This window comes from Sebastes fasciatus, chromosome 9 (assembly GCF_043250625.1).
Source record: "Sebastes fasciatus isolate fSebFas1 chromosome 9, fSebFas1.pri, whole genome shotgun sequence".
In the NCBI taxonomy this organism is placed as follows: Eukaryota; Metazoa; Chordata; class Actinopteri; order Perciformes; family Sebastidae; genus Sebastes; species Sebastes fasciatus.
The window spans coordinates 10,769,776-10,786,916 of NC_133803.1; the positions used below are offsets into that span (position 1 = coordinate 10,769,776).

The 17,141-nt window shown below is 41.2% G+C and overlaps 1 protein-coding gene across 14 annotated transcripts in view; it reads left to right on the forward strand.

The window, feature by feature from the left end:
* Positions 1–17,141, forward strand: part of kcnma1a (potassium large conductance calcium-activated channel, subfamily M, alpha member 1a) — a 182,607-nt gene that overhangs the window by 70,002 nt on the left and 95,464 nt on the right. For all 14 annotated transcript variants that reach the window (XM_074645990.1, XM_074645993.1, XM_074645991.1 and 11 more), the window contains exon 3: positions 16,725–16,786. In XM_074645990.1, the coding sequence (XP_074502091.1) occupies positions 16,725–16,786 (62 nt within the window). The remainder of the gene's footprint in view (positions 1–16,724; positions 16,787–17,141) is intronic.

Consider the following 17,141-nt stretch of genomic DNA (forward strand, 5'->3'; position numbering starts at 1 on the left):
TTCATCCGTGGGTTAGTTTGTGAACAAACACCTGAGAGGAGCAGCCCCGCTCAGTGTCATGTTGTCAGGCTGAAAGGATTCCCTGCATGGCAGAAGTCTGAGGAGAGGTCTTGTGGGACGTGAAGTATTTTCATTTTATTGAAGCTCAATGGGATACGGGGAGTGGAAGAGTAGGAGGATTCAATCTGGGGCCAGCAGGGGTGCATGAATTACCAGAAGTAGGGGCCTTATTCAATGGTGATCCATGAGACTATATTTTACTCAACTGTACTAATAAATTAGTAGCAATTAGCTTAAACATATTACCACACTTTTTTTTGCGTTGATGCTTATAGTTTAAAGAGGACCTCTTATGCTAATTTTTAGGTTCATACTTGTATTTTGGGTTACTACTAGAACATGTTTACATGATCTAATGTTCAAAAAACGTCTTACTTTTTCTCATACCGGCTGTGGTCTTTTCACCCTCTGTCTGAAACGCTCTGTTTGACCTCCTGCACCCCCACGCCACCCCCCGCCCTCCCAAAAAGCCCAGTCTGCTCTGATTGGTCAACCGAACCGAACTCTTCGGACTCCGCTCCAGCTCCGCTCTAACTGCCTTTGTTTGAGGCCGTGTCAAACTAGCCGCTAGGCAGGTATTATGCAAATATGTAACTTTGCAGACCTTTTACATGCACAAAAACAAAAAAAAACACACACTAAAGGAAAGGGAAAATGCACAAAAGCATAATAGGGCCCTTTAACATAACAGTGTTTAGTAAGACCTACAGAATTTGTGTAACCTGGTCTTGTTTCAAAACTCGCGAAAGTTCTTCTTTATCATATCTTTCTGAATTAAGAACAGTTTTTATCTTTTAAAGGTTCACCAGTGGGACATTTACCCCGACCAGTTGATCAGTTATGGTTCTGTTGCCCCCCCAAACAAATTCTTTAGTCTTGGCATTTCTCACTTAGTCACAAGTCTGTCACTAATACCTGTAATTTCTACTTTTAGCCCACTCAACTGTCATTTGGGCACCGTCTCAGAGACATAATCATGGTAACTACTGTTGCTAACCTGGCGAAATGGTGCTAGATTTATTATGTTTTCAGAACACCTGTTAACATAATGTCTGCAGAGTGACCAGTGACAAATCCAGCAACCACGGGGAATGCTGTTCATGTTTTGACTCAGAAATACTTGGCGGATTTTACCCAAAAAAAGGCTCCTAATCACTGTAGCCTCCTTCTTCTGCTAGAATTAGAAGTGTTGCAAAAATAATATGCAAATTCATATGTGACCTAATCTAGCTACCAACACTCCAGGCAAATGAGAGCAGAGGGAATGTAGCGGCGGGTACTTAAAACTGTTAACTGAAATGAACAGGCTGCGTAATTCACCTAGGAAGTGAAAGTTTGCTCAGTTGGAAAATGATCAAGCAATGAAGTTTTGTTTGTAATGATTCTGACAGTTTTGAGTAACGCAAGATCAAGCCGGCTCAATCTTAAAGGCCCTGACAGTAACTGCAGCAGCACATTTACTGCCCACAGCTGGAGCTGGGAACACATACTGTTTGTTGGAAAACTGTTACCTAAAAATAACACCTCATCAGGTTGATTAGTATTTTTGGAAAGTCAGATTAACGGCGAGACTCATCAGCCTCACACATTTTTACATTACTTGCACATGAGGGCTCAAATACAATAAATGCAACAAGGGCAAATCTATATTTAGAATTTTATTTAAATGTAAAACAATTGGCAACTGGCTACAACTTTTCAACTTCCACGAAAAATGTAGGTCCAAGTGAGCAGAAATGTTCATGTTCGTGCTTCAACCCGGCAGAAATTATGAAGTCCATCACTCTGTTTTTCTCAAAAACTGTAAAACTCCTCCCACATTTTTTGCTCAATTGACACAAAACTTGCTACGCTGCATTTTTAGACTGTCGTTCAGCCAGATTTTTTAATTATCAAAAGGAAAGGGAAGAAGTATAAAACATTACATGTCCCCCATAAATGAAATAGAAAATACTACTAATTTGTGAGGGAAATGTCTTTTATTCTTTGATTTTTGGATTGCTGGAAAAAATTTAATAAATAATGCCTGACAATGACTGATATATTTGTCTTCAGGACATCTCAGACTACATACAATACATGCTGAAAATCAAACATTTTAATGTAATAATTTAGATAGTTTCAAATTAAAAGTCCCTATAAGTGTATGATTCAACTTTTTCCCGTGGTCTAGTGTTTGCAATACTTGTAGAATCGTGATAGTATTGAATCAGGAGATAGGTGTATCGTCCCAGCCCTAATGCTAATGCCTTAAAGGTTTAATGATGATGCACCGTACCGTATTTCTCATTTGTCTTACTTTTTTCATCTTCCTCCTCTTCTTCCTCTTTCTTCTTCTTCCTCCTCAAAATGCCCGGCCCCGACCCACAGTTGTTCAGCAGCTATAATTATTATTTCTTTCAGAATTGTATTATCTTTTCAGTAGGGATGTCACGAGAACCGGTACTTCGGTACCAAGTCGATGCCAAAATTTAAAAAAGCGCGACGGTACTCGTTTTCCACAGTACCGACGGTACCGTACGATGCCTGCAGGGTCCGAAATTAACACCCGCCAAGCGCCAAATGCGGCTGCTTCTGTCCTCTGCTCTCTGTCCGATATTGACTCACACACAACTGCGCCATGCATCAGCGAGATCCAGAGATCCTCTATGTTCGAGAAGATGATTCACTCGTGAGGGAAAAACTGAACTGAACTGAACAAACTGAATTTCTATGTTTTGTTGCTTATTGCTAAATCTCTGAAAAGTGGTGTTTTGTTTTTTATTGAACTTTGGACTCTTCATGTTATTGGGGCTTGAATTTGATTATCTTACACTTACTGTAACTCCCCAGATCCACTTTGTTTGAACCAATCTAACAGCATCCAATCAAGTTTAAGGAGAAAACCATGAAGAACTAACGTTACGTCACTGAGCACCAGTTGGATCCAGTTACTCTGCTGTTAAAATTACGTTACATTTGGTGAAGAGGACATATGGCCTGTTTAGGACTCCAGACCTGAGTCAGGACTTGGGTCACAGACTTGAGACTTACTTGCGACTTGCAAAACAATGATTTGGTCCCACCTCTGCCTTTACCCAGTAAAATGTCACCATGTCAGTGAATTTAAACTACTGCTTGCAATCCGAGAATATATATAGACACATGTACACATTACATGGGATTTACTTTTTTTTGGTTGTTTTTTTTACCGTGGTATCGAATTTGGTATCGAGAATCGTGGAAATTCACTAGTATTGGTATCGACTACTAGATTTCTGGTAGCGTGACATCCCTACTTTTCAGCAGTAAAACCAAAAATTGGGCTGCTGGATGCTGTCCTTGTCATGTTCGTCCTCCACTCACAAGGCTGCGTGCGGCTCGGTTGTGGGCAGTGCCCCGAGGCATGGGAACAAGTTTGTAGACCTGTGATATCCAGCAGCGAAAAAGCCACACTTAACCCAGAGTTCATCAGTCCATGGTGTTATGTCACAGAGAGCCTCCACTGAACTCCCACGTTAAATCTTTCATACATGGCTAACTCGCCACTGAGTTAGCATCGCTGTAACAGCTCGACAGTCACACGCCACTAAAAATAATGTTGCCCTCCAGCCACCCGTACTGTACATATGCATAATGGGCATTATGGTAACTCGGTGCAGTGGCAGCAGCTATTTGATATTCTGCACGTATACTGCAGTTTTCAAAAAGGGACCATTTATAAGCTCAGGTGTTGGATGTCGGGTGGAGAATGGATACGCTGGTTGAGTTGAAGAATTTTCCCCCCACTTTGCAGGCTGGTCACATGCGTCCTCTCATCTTGTCTGCACTGGCATAATCCCAGTCGGGGTCCTCCTTTCTGTCTCACGCGCACGCACAAAAGGTTGAAGACGTGCACGCTGCATGATACACGCACACAAAGAGGTGTGCACAGACGCGTACACGCTGTGGCATTTAAGCTCTTGCTGTGCCTTAGAGGACATGCTCTAATATTCTCCATCCCTCCACTCCTCTTCCTCTCTTCAGCTGCTCTCTCTCTCTCTCTCCACTCGCTCTCATTCTGTCTCTGCCACAAGCCATTTTCTGCCACCTCTTAACGCTCCTCAAGCCCCACGGGGGGTGCTATCTCTAATAGTCTCTCATCCCTCCATCTCCTGTCATCATCGCCTCCATCTTTTTATTTCCCTCCATCTCCTTCTCTCCGTCTCTTTTGTCCTTTTGGATTCCTCTGCGGACATTCAAGGTCACGGTCACACCGTCAGTCTCTTGGGTAGGCTGCCATTGGACGCAGGAAGCTGTAGAGAAAGGGTGACCTGTCTTTCTATAGTATCTGGAGCATACTGTACAGTACATCTCAGGGGCTGTATTCGAAACCACCCACGACACACTACTGTCGAACACAGTATGCAGTATACAGTACATGCTGCATACTGCGTACCTCAGTAGTATGCAGTATGAAACAGTTAAAGCAATTTGTTTTGCAGAATGCTAGACTAGGCTTTAGCCTTTAAACAAGCTCTTAAAGCACTGGAGAAAAAAATTGAACTCATAGCACTATTGCAATATTATCGATAAATACATCTTCGATGTGTTTGTGACCAGTTTTTGTTTACTTTATAAGATACTGCAGGTTTTGCTCCACCATCCATAATTTATTCCAACAGCTCATGGTGAAGTAAGACGAACAGGATCATCAACGAGGGGAGACGGTAAATATAAAATATTGCTCGACAACATTTACTCAAACTGCTTTTTTCAGTTACAGCAACAAAAAAGTGGACTGATACCCACTACAAATATTAGAGTAATGTTAAAAAGGGTCATGTTGTCTCAGCGGGTATCTCTCTGCCCCGTCAGAGGCCACTCTTTCCCTCGCTTCTCCGCTCGACACTCCACTGCTCTGTAGCCGGTCTGTGAGCGTCACTGGCCGGGTCTCGAGGGAGCTACATCCGCAGACGATTGTGGAGCTTTTCAAAACCAAAAAGCTGTCCCGGCAGTTTGTGGAGCTTCTCAACTCCGAAAACGTTGGATCAAATGTTTGATTCGCCATCTAATGTAAAACTGCCAATATTCAAAATCTGCACAGTTGATTTCTTGCCTCAAAAATGATCTGAAGTGAATTTAGTGATGAAAAAGCTACGATAAATGTAAAAATGTGCCGTTTTTGGCTGCTGTTGTTGTGACCATAGCCTGTACCGTTCCAGCGCTTTGCATTTTGGGATACAGTAGGCGAGGTAGACTGGTCCGATGCACACTGGAGATTTTTTCCAAATCAGTACGGCATCAGGGTATTTGGCATTGTGTAGATTTTGCTGTTGTTTGCATACTACATGCTACATTTTGGCCAAATCAGTACGTACTACTAGTATAGTATGCGGGTTCCATCACAGCCACAATGTCCACCTGTGTTAGAATGATTTAATTCGGCGGTGACACATCTCTCATAGCGCAAAAAATACCCTCTTTTCACGAATTAATGATGCCATAGAAAAAAAAAAACTTTTAGAGGAGATTTTTCAGACAGGTTGTCCTGTCCGTCTGTGACAGATCCCCACAGGCCTCCTCTTCATCTCCCACGGACAGATGCTCATTTTAGGAGCTGTCATCCTGTCAGACCTGAGAGGCTTTCCTTCATACCGCCCCCCTCCCCACCCTCTCCCCCGTCAATCACTGTTTCTGTTGCCTCGGTACAACAATATGTGGGCATCCGTCTCATAAAGGCCACTAGGGTTAAATGGAGCCAATTCCAGGGGTGCAGTGTCAATGTTTGTATTTTGATTCATGAGATTACATTTCTTTTTAGAGAAAAAAACCCCGTTGTGGAGGCCTGCCAGTTTGTTTACAATCATTTCTTGTTATGTAAGATGAAATAATGCACTGTATATGCTCTTTGGACAATAAGAGTGGTTATGATTGTAGGTTTTCTTTTTAGAAAAGTATTTAATACTCTTATCAACATTGGAGTGGACAAATTTGCTTGCTTTATGCAAATATATGTATATATTTATTATTGGAAATCAATTAACAACACAAAACAATGACAAATATTGTCCAGAAACCCTCACAGGTACTGCATTTAGCATAAAAAATATGCTCAAATGATAACATGGCAAACTCTGCAGCCCAACAGGCAACAACAGCTGTCAGTGTGTCAGTATGCTGACTTGACTATGACTTGCCCCAAAACTGCATGTGATTATCATAAAGTGGGCATGTCTGTAAAGGGGAGACTCGTGGGTACCAATAGAACCCATTTTCATTCACATATCTTGAGGTCAGCGGTCAAGGGACCCTTTTGAAAATGGCCATGACAGTTTTTTCTCACCAAAGTTTAGTGTAAGTTTGGAGCGTTATTTAGCCTCCTTAGCCGACAAGCTGGTATGACATGGTTGATACCAATGGATTCCTTAGTTTTTCATGTTTCATGTGATGCTAGTATCTTCACTCTAGTTTTAAAACCCGCAACCTAAGTGTGCGGATATCTTTTCTATCACCTTTTGGACTCATTGATTCTTCCAGCATCTTAGCAAAGATTGAGACAGGTGGAGTGGTTGTCATCCTGCAAAACAGCAACCTTAAAATCGCAAGGTGCGTTAATGCGTTAAAGAAATTAGTGACGTTAAAACGAATTTGCGTGTACGCATTATTATTGTGTTAACTTTGACAGCCCTAGTATCAATGCAAATGGCCTTGGCCGTGTATCTTAAACTTCATTATGTCCATACATAATACTAGAGCTACAACTAGTTATTATTTTCATTATCGATTAATCGGACGATTATTTTCTCAACTAATTAATTAATCCTTTGGTCTACAAAATGTCAGAAAATAGTGGAAAATGCCCTTCACAATTTCCCAAAGCCCAAGGTCTTTAAATGTCTTATTTTGTCCAACCAACAGTCCAAAACCCCAAAACTATTTAGTGTACAATTAAGACAAAGGAAACTATTGAAAATATTCAAATTTTCGAGTTTGGCATAAAAAAAAAGACTCAAAACGATGAATTAATTATCAAAATAGTTGGCAACTTATGACTTACAAGTTAATCATCTCATTGCAGCTCTATTGTTTTTAATACATCTGTGTGGTGGGGCATTGCAAAACATGCAAACCTAGCACATTAGCCGTGTCTGTCTGCGTGTTATGACTTGTCGGTTTGCACCTGCCCTGTTGACGTTGCCAAAGTTCATTTTAAGTGGAGTCAGCGCTCTGAAAGTGTTACATTTCACACCATGTTTGTATTTTCACACATCAAAATCAGGCATAGTCCCAGTAGTATCGCCTTTCGAGTTTTGCAGTGTCTGATTCAAATAAATGAAAAGCTTTCACACCATGTTTGCTATGGACAAAGTTGCCTTTTCACTTTTAAGATCTGCTCATAGAATCGTGATTGGCTCAATCACATTCTCTCTGTTTTGTGTCTTGTTATTTTTCTATCACATCAATAGGTACAGGTTGTATAGGTTCATATGTTCAGTTGGTTGTGAAGCTTAATCCTTGACTGCACATTGAATAATGAGAAATGTGGATGAATGATAAAGATGATCCTTGAAGGACAGGGAAACGTCTTTCTACCGATCCTCTGTTCTCCCGGTCCGTACCCCAGAGACAGTCACTGCATGACCTTGGACGGAAACACAAAAGGAGCTGGCTCTGGGAGGGCCGGGCAGGAGAAGATATAAACAGAGCAAAGAGAGAAAGGACTGTGTTGCACTGTGGAGCTTATTTTCCCCTCCTATCCCCAGATATCAAAATTCAATTACCTTCTTTTCTTAGAAATAGGCTTGCATGTTTAGCGTCAACTGAAAAGAGTTCAGTGGTCCTGTAATATTAAGCCTGGACAACCTTCGACTCCCCTAACTGTGGCAAATATTTTCGTACATTTTTAATTCCACATTTATCCACAAAGAGGGAAATTATTATTATTCATGGGCAATGATAAATAAAATGTACATTAAAGGCCTTTACACACCAGGAATGCAACAACATTAAAATGCAAAATACTTGCCAGTGAAGATTATATGTCTCGGGTTTGTATTGTGAAAGGTAATAACAGAAGGAGTGGATCTGGTCTGCGCCGCCTGCCTTTGTAAAGGTTGAAAGGATTAATAACGTTTGTCGTCTTGGTTCAGAATGAGGAGCTTCTGTGTTGTTGTTTTATAATCTTCATAAATATCGGCACAACTCGACCTGTTCCGCACAATGGTCGATAGGTTGATGCCTTTATTCACGGTGCGAAAGCTCCGTGAGCGCTTGTTCAGGCAAAAAAAGTACGTTGCTTTTTCACTAAGTAATATTCGCGTTCTGTGGAAAGTATTCATGACAAAAACAATTTGAAAAAAAAAATTATGTGCGAAATAATTATACGAAAAAAAAACCTCGGTGTGTACCAGCCTTAACACTGAATGAGTATTTTTTGTGTGTTTATTGTTATGTGGTAACGCTTTATATTAACGTTCCGTAATAAGTGTTTTTAGCGCTTATAAGTCCTTATAAGATGCTTATTAACATTTGTTTGTGTTAATAAGACTATATAAGTGTTAATAAGAGCAGTACAAACACATTTATTGTTAGATTATAAGACATTTATAAGCACTTTATAAGAAACTTATCAAGAGTTTATATACTGCTTAAGAATGTTAATAAAGCCTAATGAGTTGCTTAAAATTGTTTATAATAGCATTACAAATACATTTAAGGAGTTTAACTAACTTACCTATTATATAACTGTTAAATCTTTGCTAACCTTTTTTTGTTGCTTTATTTAGATCAATACATACTTTATTATGCATTTATTAGTATTTAACTATGCACTTATTAACAGTTATCCAGGCTATTTTGTAGGTACCCTATCTTTTTTAACTTTCCATCATTTTCACGTAAATTGCAAGCCACATACGGCATAATGAAGGATTTATTAACCTTAATAAGCATTGTTCTCACTTTAGATCCTAGTAGAACTGCTAATAAATGCATAACAAAGTATGTATTCGTCTTAATAAAGCAACAGAAAAGGTTAATAAAGGTTTAACAATTATATAATAGGTAAGTTAGTTAAACTCAAACTTTGCAATGCTATTATAAACAATTATAAGAAACTCCTGAGGTTTTTTATTAACAGTCTTAAGCAGTCTATAAACTCTTAAGTTTTTTATTAAGTGCTTATGAATATCTTATAATCTAACAATAAATGTGTTTATAATGCTCTTATTAACACTTATATAGTCTTAACACACATTAATTTTATTAAAGTTAATAAGCATCTTATAAGGGCCTTATTACCTATTAACTAACACTTATTACAGAACCTTAATGAAAAGAACAGTTGTGCTATATATATTTGGTACCTCTAAAATCGCCTGCACCCCCTCCCATTGGAAATGGTCTAGACCTGCCACTTTGTAGTGTATCAGGCCATCTCAACTTGTCTAAGTCCATGTATTAATTACGTCCTACATCTTATTTCTACTTCATTTTTGGTCTGACACTCTTCCCCATTAGACTTTACTAAAATTGACTGCGAGTCCACAGTGCGTTTGGATGATGAAAGCAACTCCGACACACACCAGTGCACAACTTACCGAGGCTTCAGCTTGTATCCTGCCTGTTTTTGTCCTTTTTGCTCTTCTCATCATTTTGTGAATTGTATATTTGAAGTCTGAATATAATTGGCCATGTTCTGTTGACAGTCAAACAAGCTAAATGACTGTGTGCTTGTCTATTTTATTAATATAAATGGGGAGTATTTTGATGCCACTTCTAATTAGGCGAGTGCAATTTTAATGGAGGTGACAATTAGCATTGTGTCATGTCATGTCATTCGAAAGTCTGTTCAGAGGCTACCTAGCCGCAGACTTTCCAGTACTCTGATAGCCTGGGACTGGATTGTCTTGGGTCAAGGTTGTGTCGGAACCAGTGTCTCCTAAAAAATAAATAAAATAAAGTTTCTTTTAATTTGAATTTGGGCAAAGGATTGTTAAATATATTTAGAAGAAAAACCAACATATATCACCCACTTGTTAGTCCTTTATTCATATTCTGAACACAGTCATGTGTATGGCTCCCTTCATTATTAACCATCATCGACTAGAGCTGTCCACGTTTGGTCATTCTTGTCCAACTGATAAGAATGCTCTCGTATGAATTGGTATGCTTGTGGTTACATCTGTTCAGCCACACAGTGGGAATCAGTAGTCTGCGTTGAGTTATGCAGTGTGTGACTGGAATACAGAGCGTGTTATTCTGACAGAACGTCAGATCATACCTACACATGCGGAGCCGTCTAGAGCCCCCTGCCATTTGAAGCGGAGCGAAAGGGGAGATCACGATGTGTGCTGATGTATGGATGCATGCCATCAAAGTTTAATGTAGGTTTCATTTGTTGACGTTACCCCAGCGAGAGCTCACCCTCTCACCTCCTGCAGCGACATGTGATTCTGTTTCCCTTTGGCGCCTCAATCTGCATCGACGCTAGACTCGTGTCTGATAATGTAGGAGTGTTTGTTATGAGAGCAAACACTTGGAATGGATGCGAATGTTTGCTCTGCAGTTCAAACATTGTCACAATTTGATGAGTGGCGGTATGCTATAGAGTTGCATCCGTTTCACTGACAAATATCAAATATGAATGAATATGTACTGACTGCAGCTCTTCTCATTTTGAAACCTGCAGATGTGTGTTTAGGGATTAAAGCCAAAGGAAAGCAGAAACAGTACACTGGTTTGGCCAGAGCTCTCCTTGGCTGTGGACCTCTGAAATCCTTTCTGGCCGAGGCATCAATCGGACATTTTGGAGCTCCGCTTTCTGGCTAACCCAGCGAGCCAGGCCAGATTAATGAACAAGCTTATCCTGATGCCACACAGTGCTGACGGGCATTCTTGACTCCCCACCGAGGATTCCCGCTCATGTAATCTTGGGGAACCCATTACGATTCTTAGAAAGTATTTATTTCAGTGTTTGACGGAAAGAAAAAACGAAATGTTCGAGTTCAGATTTCCTCTCATTTCTCACCTAACTACACTACCCGCAAGGATATTTGTTTTCCTGCCTTTGAAGTCGACCTCTAGAAGCTCTGTAATAATAGCATGCAAATCAGATCACAATTGGGCTGCCTCATTAGCCCAAGGCTTTGGATTTTATTCATATTTTTTGCACAAGTAGGTTTTCTTATTTTATAAATGAACTAAAGTAGCTTCAGATTAAAAGTTCGAACTTTCTTCCATATTCTAAGGGCCAAGGCTTTAATGGAGATGGTATATGAACAGTGAATTAATTTTAAACCTGCGAGGCAAAAAGTAATGAACTTTTTATGGCAGAAGATTTCCTGTTGCTTTACTCTTCAAAAATGGTTTGTATGCCAACAATGGAATATAAACCAATGACAACTTGCACTCTAAAAGATGTTTTTACTTTGGACAATAGTCACGTACAATTATACCAGATTATCTACCAGGGGTTAGGTTATGGGACCTTTGTCGTCATGGTTACAATAAAAAAACACTTGGTAAGAAGTGTGAAACAAACGGCACCCTCCCCTGCCCAATGTCCCATGTTTTATTGAGCCTCCAATCCACCCCGACCTCTTCCCTACACTGAGATTGTGGTTCTACAATAACGTAACCTGACTTCCTCCTTTGCTCCCGACGGACAACAGTCATGATTACTACTACCGCTAGAGGGCTTGGACATACACAGACTCTCTTTACTGAAATGACTGATCCTGTCATTTACGTACCTTGATTCTTCATTTCTTTCATTCACTGGAATTAGCCAAAAACAAGACATTCTCGTCTGTTTTTCATGCCTCCACGCCAGAGATGGCCGTGTCCAGAGGCGATATGTTTCCAGGTCCGTCCGTATGTTTGTACGTCTGGTCCATTCTAATGGACGCGATATCTCAAGAATGCCTGGAGGGAAGTTCTTTAAATTTGGCACAAACATCCACTTGGACTCAAGGATGAACTGATTTTGGAGGTCAAAGGTCAAGGTCAGTGTGAAGTCATGTCGGCCCCATTCTTGTGATATCTCAGGAACGCCTTGAGCGAATTTCTTCAAATTCGCCACAAATGTCCACTTGGACTCAAAGATGAACAAATTTGATTTTGGTGGTCAAAGGTCAAGGTCACTGTGACCTCACAAAACATGTTTTTGGCCATAATGTCTAATATGATGACATTTAAGACAGACAAAGATGTAAACTGCTACTTCACTGGTTGGCGGTACAACCACGAGGTGGTATTTCTAGTTTCTACATGTACAGTATATATTATAGCTAGATAAGTATCAAGTCACCTGTACCATGATGGAAGATTTCATTTATATTGCCCACCTTTAACCACTACTATCCACAGGATCCAGGTGTACGGATAGAGTGTCATAAGCCCTCTCTTAACAGAGAGCTCTGTCCTCCATCTTGATTGCTTTGAACTGAAATGCAGAGGAGACAGGAGGCTTTGAGTCACCGCCTCTCTTGACCTGTGTAGTTGGCCTTAATGTGAAGCGATTATTCCGTACGTTGTCAGACCACATCACCTGTCTGTGAGACTCGGCTCCCTCCCTGTCACAGGGTGCACTTAGGAGACAGAGGAAGTCATTAGACGGGATCCCTGTTGGAGGAGGAAGTCTTGTGTGAAATTCTGACTCAGTTTTAGGGCACTTCTTATCGCCGCCGCAGGCGAGCCGTGATGAGCTCTCAGAATTCTTAAGACTGCCAAATAAAGTGAGAGCGTCAGATTCGCACGTGTGTTTGTAGCCTACACGCAAGTTATTACATGTTATTATGTGTTAACGGTGTCATGTGAGAGCTGCCACATTTAGCCCACTTGCAATACTGGAACTTGAAACCTGCACACATTGAAGCGCACAACACACACACATGATTTCTCGCTGCCCTCTTTTACATTCCCAGTCTACCAGTGTGCCTGCTAAAGTACACCTCGGAAAACATCTGACATATTTAGCTTTGCACTTTTAAATATAGAAAGGGATACACCAATGAAAACCTACACGGCTATTAACGAGAAAACATATACATCACGTCCGAATGCTGCTCCTCGGGCATGACGCCGGCCAGTTTGTCGACTGTGACTCACCCGTGTCATCTTATCACATGTGAATCATGAAATGTGCATATCAACAGCACCATTAAGTCATTTACAACTACTACTACTACAGATGCGGCAACAGCTATACTTAGCAATCCTTTTTTAAATTTCTCCCTTTCTTTTGTAGGCGGAGGGAATGCCCCTCTTCCATTACCATTCTTGTAGGTTCCCCCTGAGTGTTATTACGTTAGTCCTGATTTGCAGTGGCGGTTGCTCGGTTGGTTGTCTTTGGTAGATTGTGGGCTTGAGGTCGACAGCAAGCCCTCGTAGACATTGTGTGGAGAGTGTGTGTGTGTGTGAAAGAGGGAGAAATGGTGGGGGGTGGACTGGCTTTCACAGCTGAATAACTGGGTCAGTTTAAGATGATGACGCTTCTTATCTCCTCAGCTCGTCGCTGGGTGTTCACTGTTCACTGCATAGCTTTTCAGCATCCAACCACCTCTCAGCCATACTTCTCTCTGCCCCTTTCTCCCGTCCTCTCTTTCTCTCTCTCAACCCTTATGACCCCGCTACTTCCACAAACAGTAGAAGCACAGAACTAGCTCCAAGGAAATGTCAGTGTATATGCATCTATATGTACATGCATTTAAGCGCAGTGCTTGAAATGGTGCTTCTTCATGTTAGGGGGTCTGACAGTGACATCATTTGTTGTCAAGTCTCCTTATATTTGCTGATGTCCACCATAGACTGTATATAAGAAGTGGATGTAGTCACCGTGACGTCAGCCATTGATTTGTGGACTGACGTTTTGAAGCGTAGAGTTCGGCATTTTGGCTGTCGCCATGTTATTCTTTTTGCAACCAGAAGTGACACGAGAGGGTGGAGCTAAGTACAACTGAACTCTGAATAACGGCATGTCCACACAGGGAACGTCAGGAGCTCATGGCGGCTGCGGAACCTGTTGTTTTTTATTTCGGCGTCCATGTTAACAGGTTAGAGAAGCCAGACAGCGTCTCACACGCGGCTCGGCTGCGTGTCAGCTGCTTCTCTTCTAGAGATTCGAGGTCTCGCCTATTTTTACCGCGAGCTACACCCGGTTCACAGCAACAACAGACAGTGAAAATGATCGTTTGACATTATATTGACACTATATCAGCAACATTACTACAGTTTCAATGACTGTATCCATAGAATATGTTATGTTTTTTTAAAATGAACGCTTCCTGCTTTCATTTCATAACTGAAAGCCCTCAGTGCCATTTTCTGGGAAAAAAAGACATTTTAATAATATTTCGGTATAGAAACAGGACATTGTTTGGATCAGTCTGCTGATTCCCTTCCTGATCAGACAAGTGGAGTGCTTTTCAGTCAAAAAGCTTGATGTTAGCGTAGAGTTTCAGCTTGAGCCTCCCCCCCATCTCCTTTGTGTGGACATCATCGATGTTGTTGGCTTGCAAGGTTATTCCGACCTGGGACAACTCCGTGGCAAGGATTGCCATCGTCCTCCATTCGAGCAGCAAAACCATTAAAAATGCAAGGGGATGTGGGTGTTTACTTAATACCTCAGTCACAATGCATAGGATCAATCCAAAGGCCCATCACATGAAAGTAATCAAGCTCCCATCATCAATAATGAATGGCACAATCAGCAGGGACAGTGGGCTCCTATTGTGAGATGGCTGAATGGGAGAAAAGATCCTCGCAGGGGAGGAACTATTGTGCATGGCTACGTCGGTCAGCTGTTGCAAAGATGGTGATTATGATAGCAGTGGTGATGATGATGGTGATGGTGGTGAATGGTGGTAATGGAGGGGATTATTGTGGCACATGTTGCCGTTTTTTCTCAGGGTGTGGAACAAGAGGAAGCTGACATTTACTCTTAATGACTAATATCCAAACAGGTCTTCTTTTTTCTCCATCAACGGGACTAAATTTGAATAGAATTTTCTGTGTTTTGTTTATGTTGTATACTGTCCTCTATAGTAAATGCTAATTATTCAGTTATTTTAAAATCATTTTACTCTGATGCCCAGACGAAAAGGTGCGCATTTTTTGTACACTTTTCTGAAATCAAGTGGCATTGATCTGATTGAAATTAATTTAAAGTAATTCACAAACAAGTGTAATAATTACACTCATTTGGATGTTTTCTTAAAGAGACTCAATGTAAGAATCGGAAATTGCTTGTTAACAGTGACACTTGATAAGTCAACGACAGTCAGTGTCCTGTTGCTCACGCTCGCTCTTGTGCTCGCACTACGAAGTTGTAAGCGAGCATTAGGCTAGCTGTGGTAGTCGGTGCTACTGGTGTTACACGATGGTCCGGCATACATCGATTACATTACTTGCCTTGTCCTGTCGTTTTGCTTTTTGTTATTGAAATAAAACCCATTTAGTTATATTGGCGTATCAGCGGCGTGTTATCGATACATAGTCATACGACGGATGCTAAAAACTGAAAGTGAAAGTGTCTGCTCCATACAGAGTCTTAGCACAGAGTAGCAGGAGTCAGATTTCACTCACGGGATGAGAGAGAGTTGACAGACAAGACGATGGCGGAGGATTTGATGTCAAAGCGAAAAGCAAAAGCGCCTAGGAGGACGGAGCGGTCACAGCCGGTGTGGGCGGTGCAGCGGCTCCAGGTGGAAACCTGCAGCCTCGCATAAAAGCTGGACCGGAGAGGCCAAACACATGGCCATCCGACGGTAAAGATCAGAGTAAGCGCTATTCATACAGTATATTGAGCGCCATCTTTTCTTGTAAAATTTCCAGTGTCCAGTAACACCGTTGTTTTCACAAGTTTATTAACCAATGGGTAAATGTCCTCACCGTCACATCCCTATGACATCAGTTGGATTTTCCCGGGAAAAAATGGTCCGCATTCTTTACATTAAAAGCAGGCTCTACAGGCTTATAGAGGAAACCCAGAAAGTTGCGGAAGATCAAATCTTTTAGGTTAGGGTTCAACCTGTTAACACATTGGCAATTAAAAAACAATTAAAACACATTTATATGTGAAAAGAACTACATACAGTCCCTTTAATCATTTAAACAACATTGTGTTTTAAGTCTCTCTACAAGATTGAATAACATGTTTAGAGTAATTCTCAGGTGTTGCTGCTACCGCAAGTTGCCTTTCCTTACTTCACCTGACCGCTCATATATGGTCACTGAAACATTACCCAGACCACAGTCCAGCAGGGCCACAATCTCACACAATGCAAGCGTGGACGTAGTAGAAATAGTTGAGGAGTACATGTCAACACTTGATAACCGTGGTTCTGTCTAAGCACTTCCTCTCAACACCCTCCCGACGCACGTGTTGCTGCTCTTCTGTACAGATGAGCTTACAAATGTGTTCTTTGCTTCCTGTGATTGTGCTGGCTCGACTCTGTCTATATTTAATAGGCTGTATTTGCTGACACGAGGGCGGGCATTCATTATTCAGCACATGTTTTTTTGAAAATGTTCTGCAACCCACAGGAGGCGAGTCACTGTTTAATTACAGATACTGTAACTAGTGTTGCCTATTGTGTCCCCACCTGAATACTTAGTTTACTATAGAGTACATTAATGAGCGGAGTTTTGCCGCTCTATGCATGAAAGTAATTCCTCTTTTGTCTGTGACTTTCTCTCCTCAGGTGGTGTTGGTGTTTGCGCTCAGCATCGGGGCCCTTGGAATATACTTCATAGACTCCTCAGAGTAAGTTTACATTTCATGTTTTCTGAAATAAGTTGAAATTTCACACATGCTCCAGCAGCTATACTGATGATGTAACATTGATAAAAATGAATGTGTTGCATGTATTTACATTGGCCTACTTACATACTGTACCTGAATGATAGGTGCACGTGTGCTCATCTTACTCATCTCCACACACTGCAATCTCTGAAATGCATATTGACTCCCCCACAAGCCGTGATGCACACATATAACAGTACGCGCACGCACACATCTGCATCTGAGGATTTTTCAATGGGAGGCCTGTCAGTTTCCATGGTAACAGAGACAGGCAGATACTGTATGTGTTGGGGAGTTGTTCTATGTGTGTGTGTGT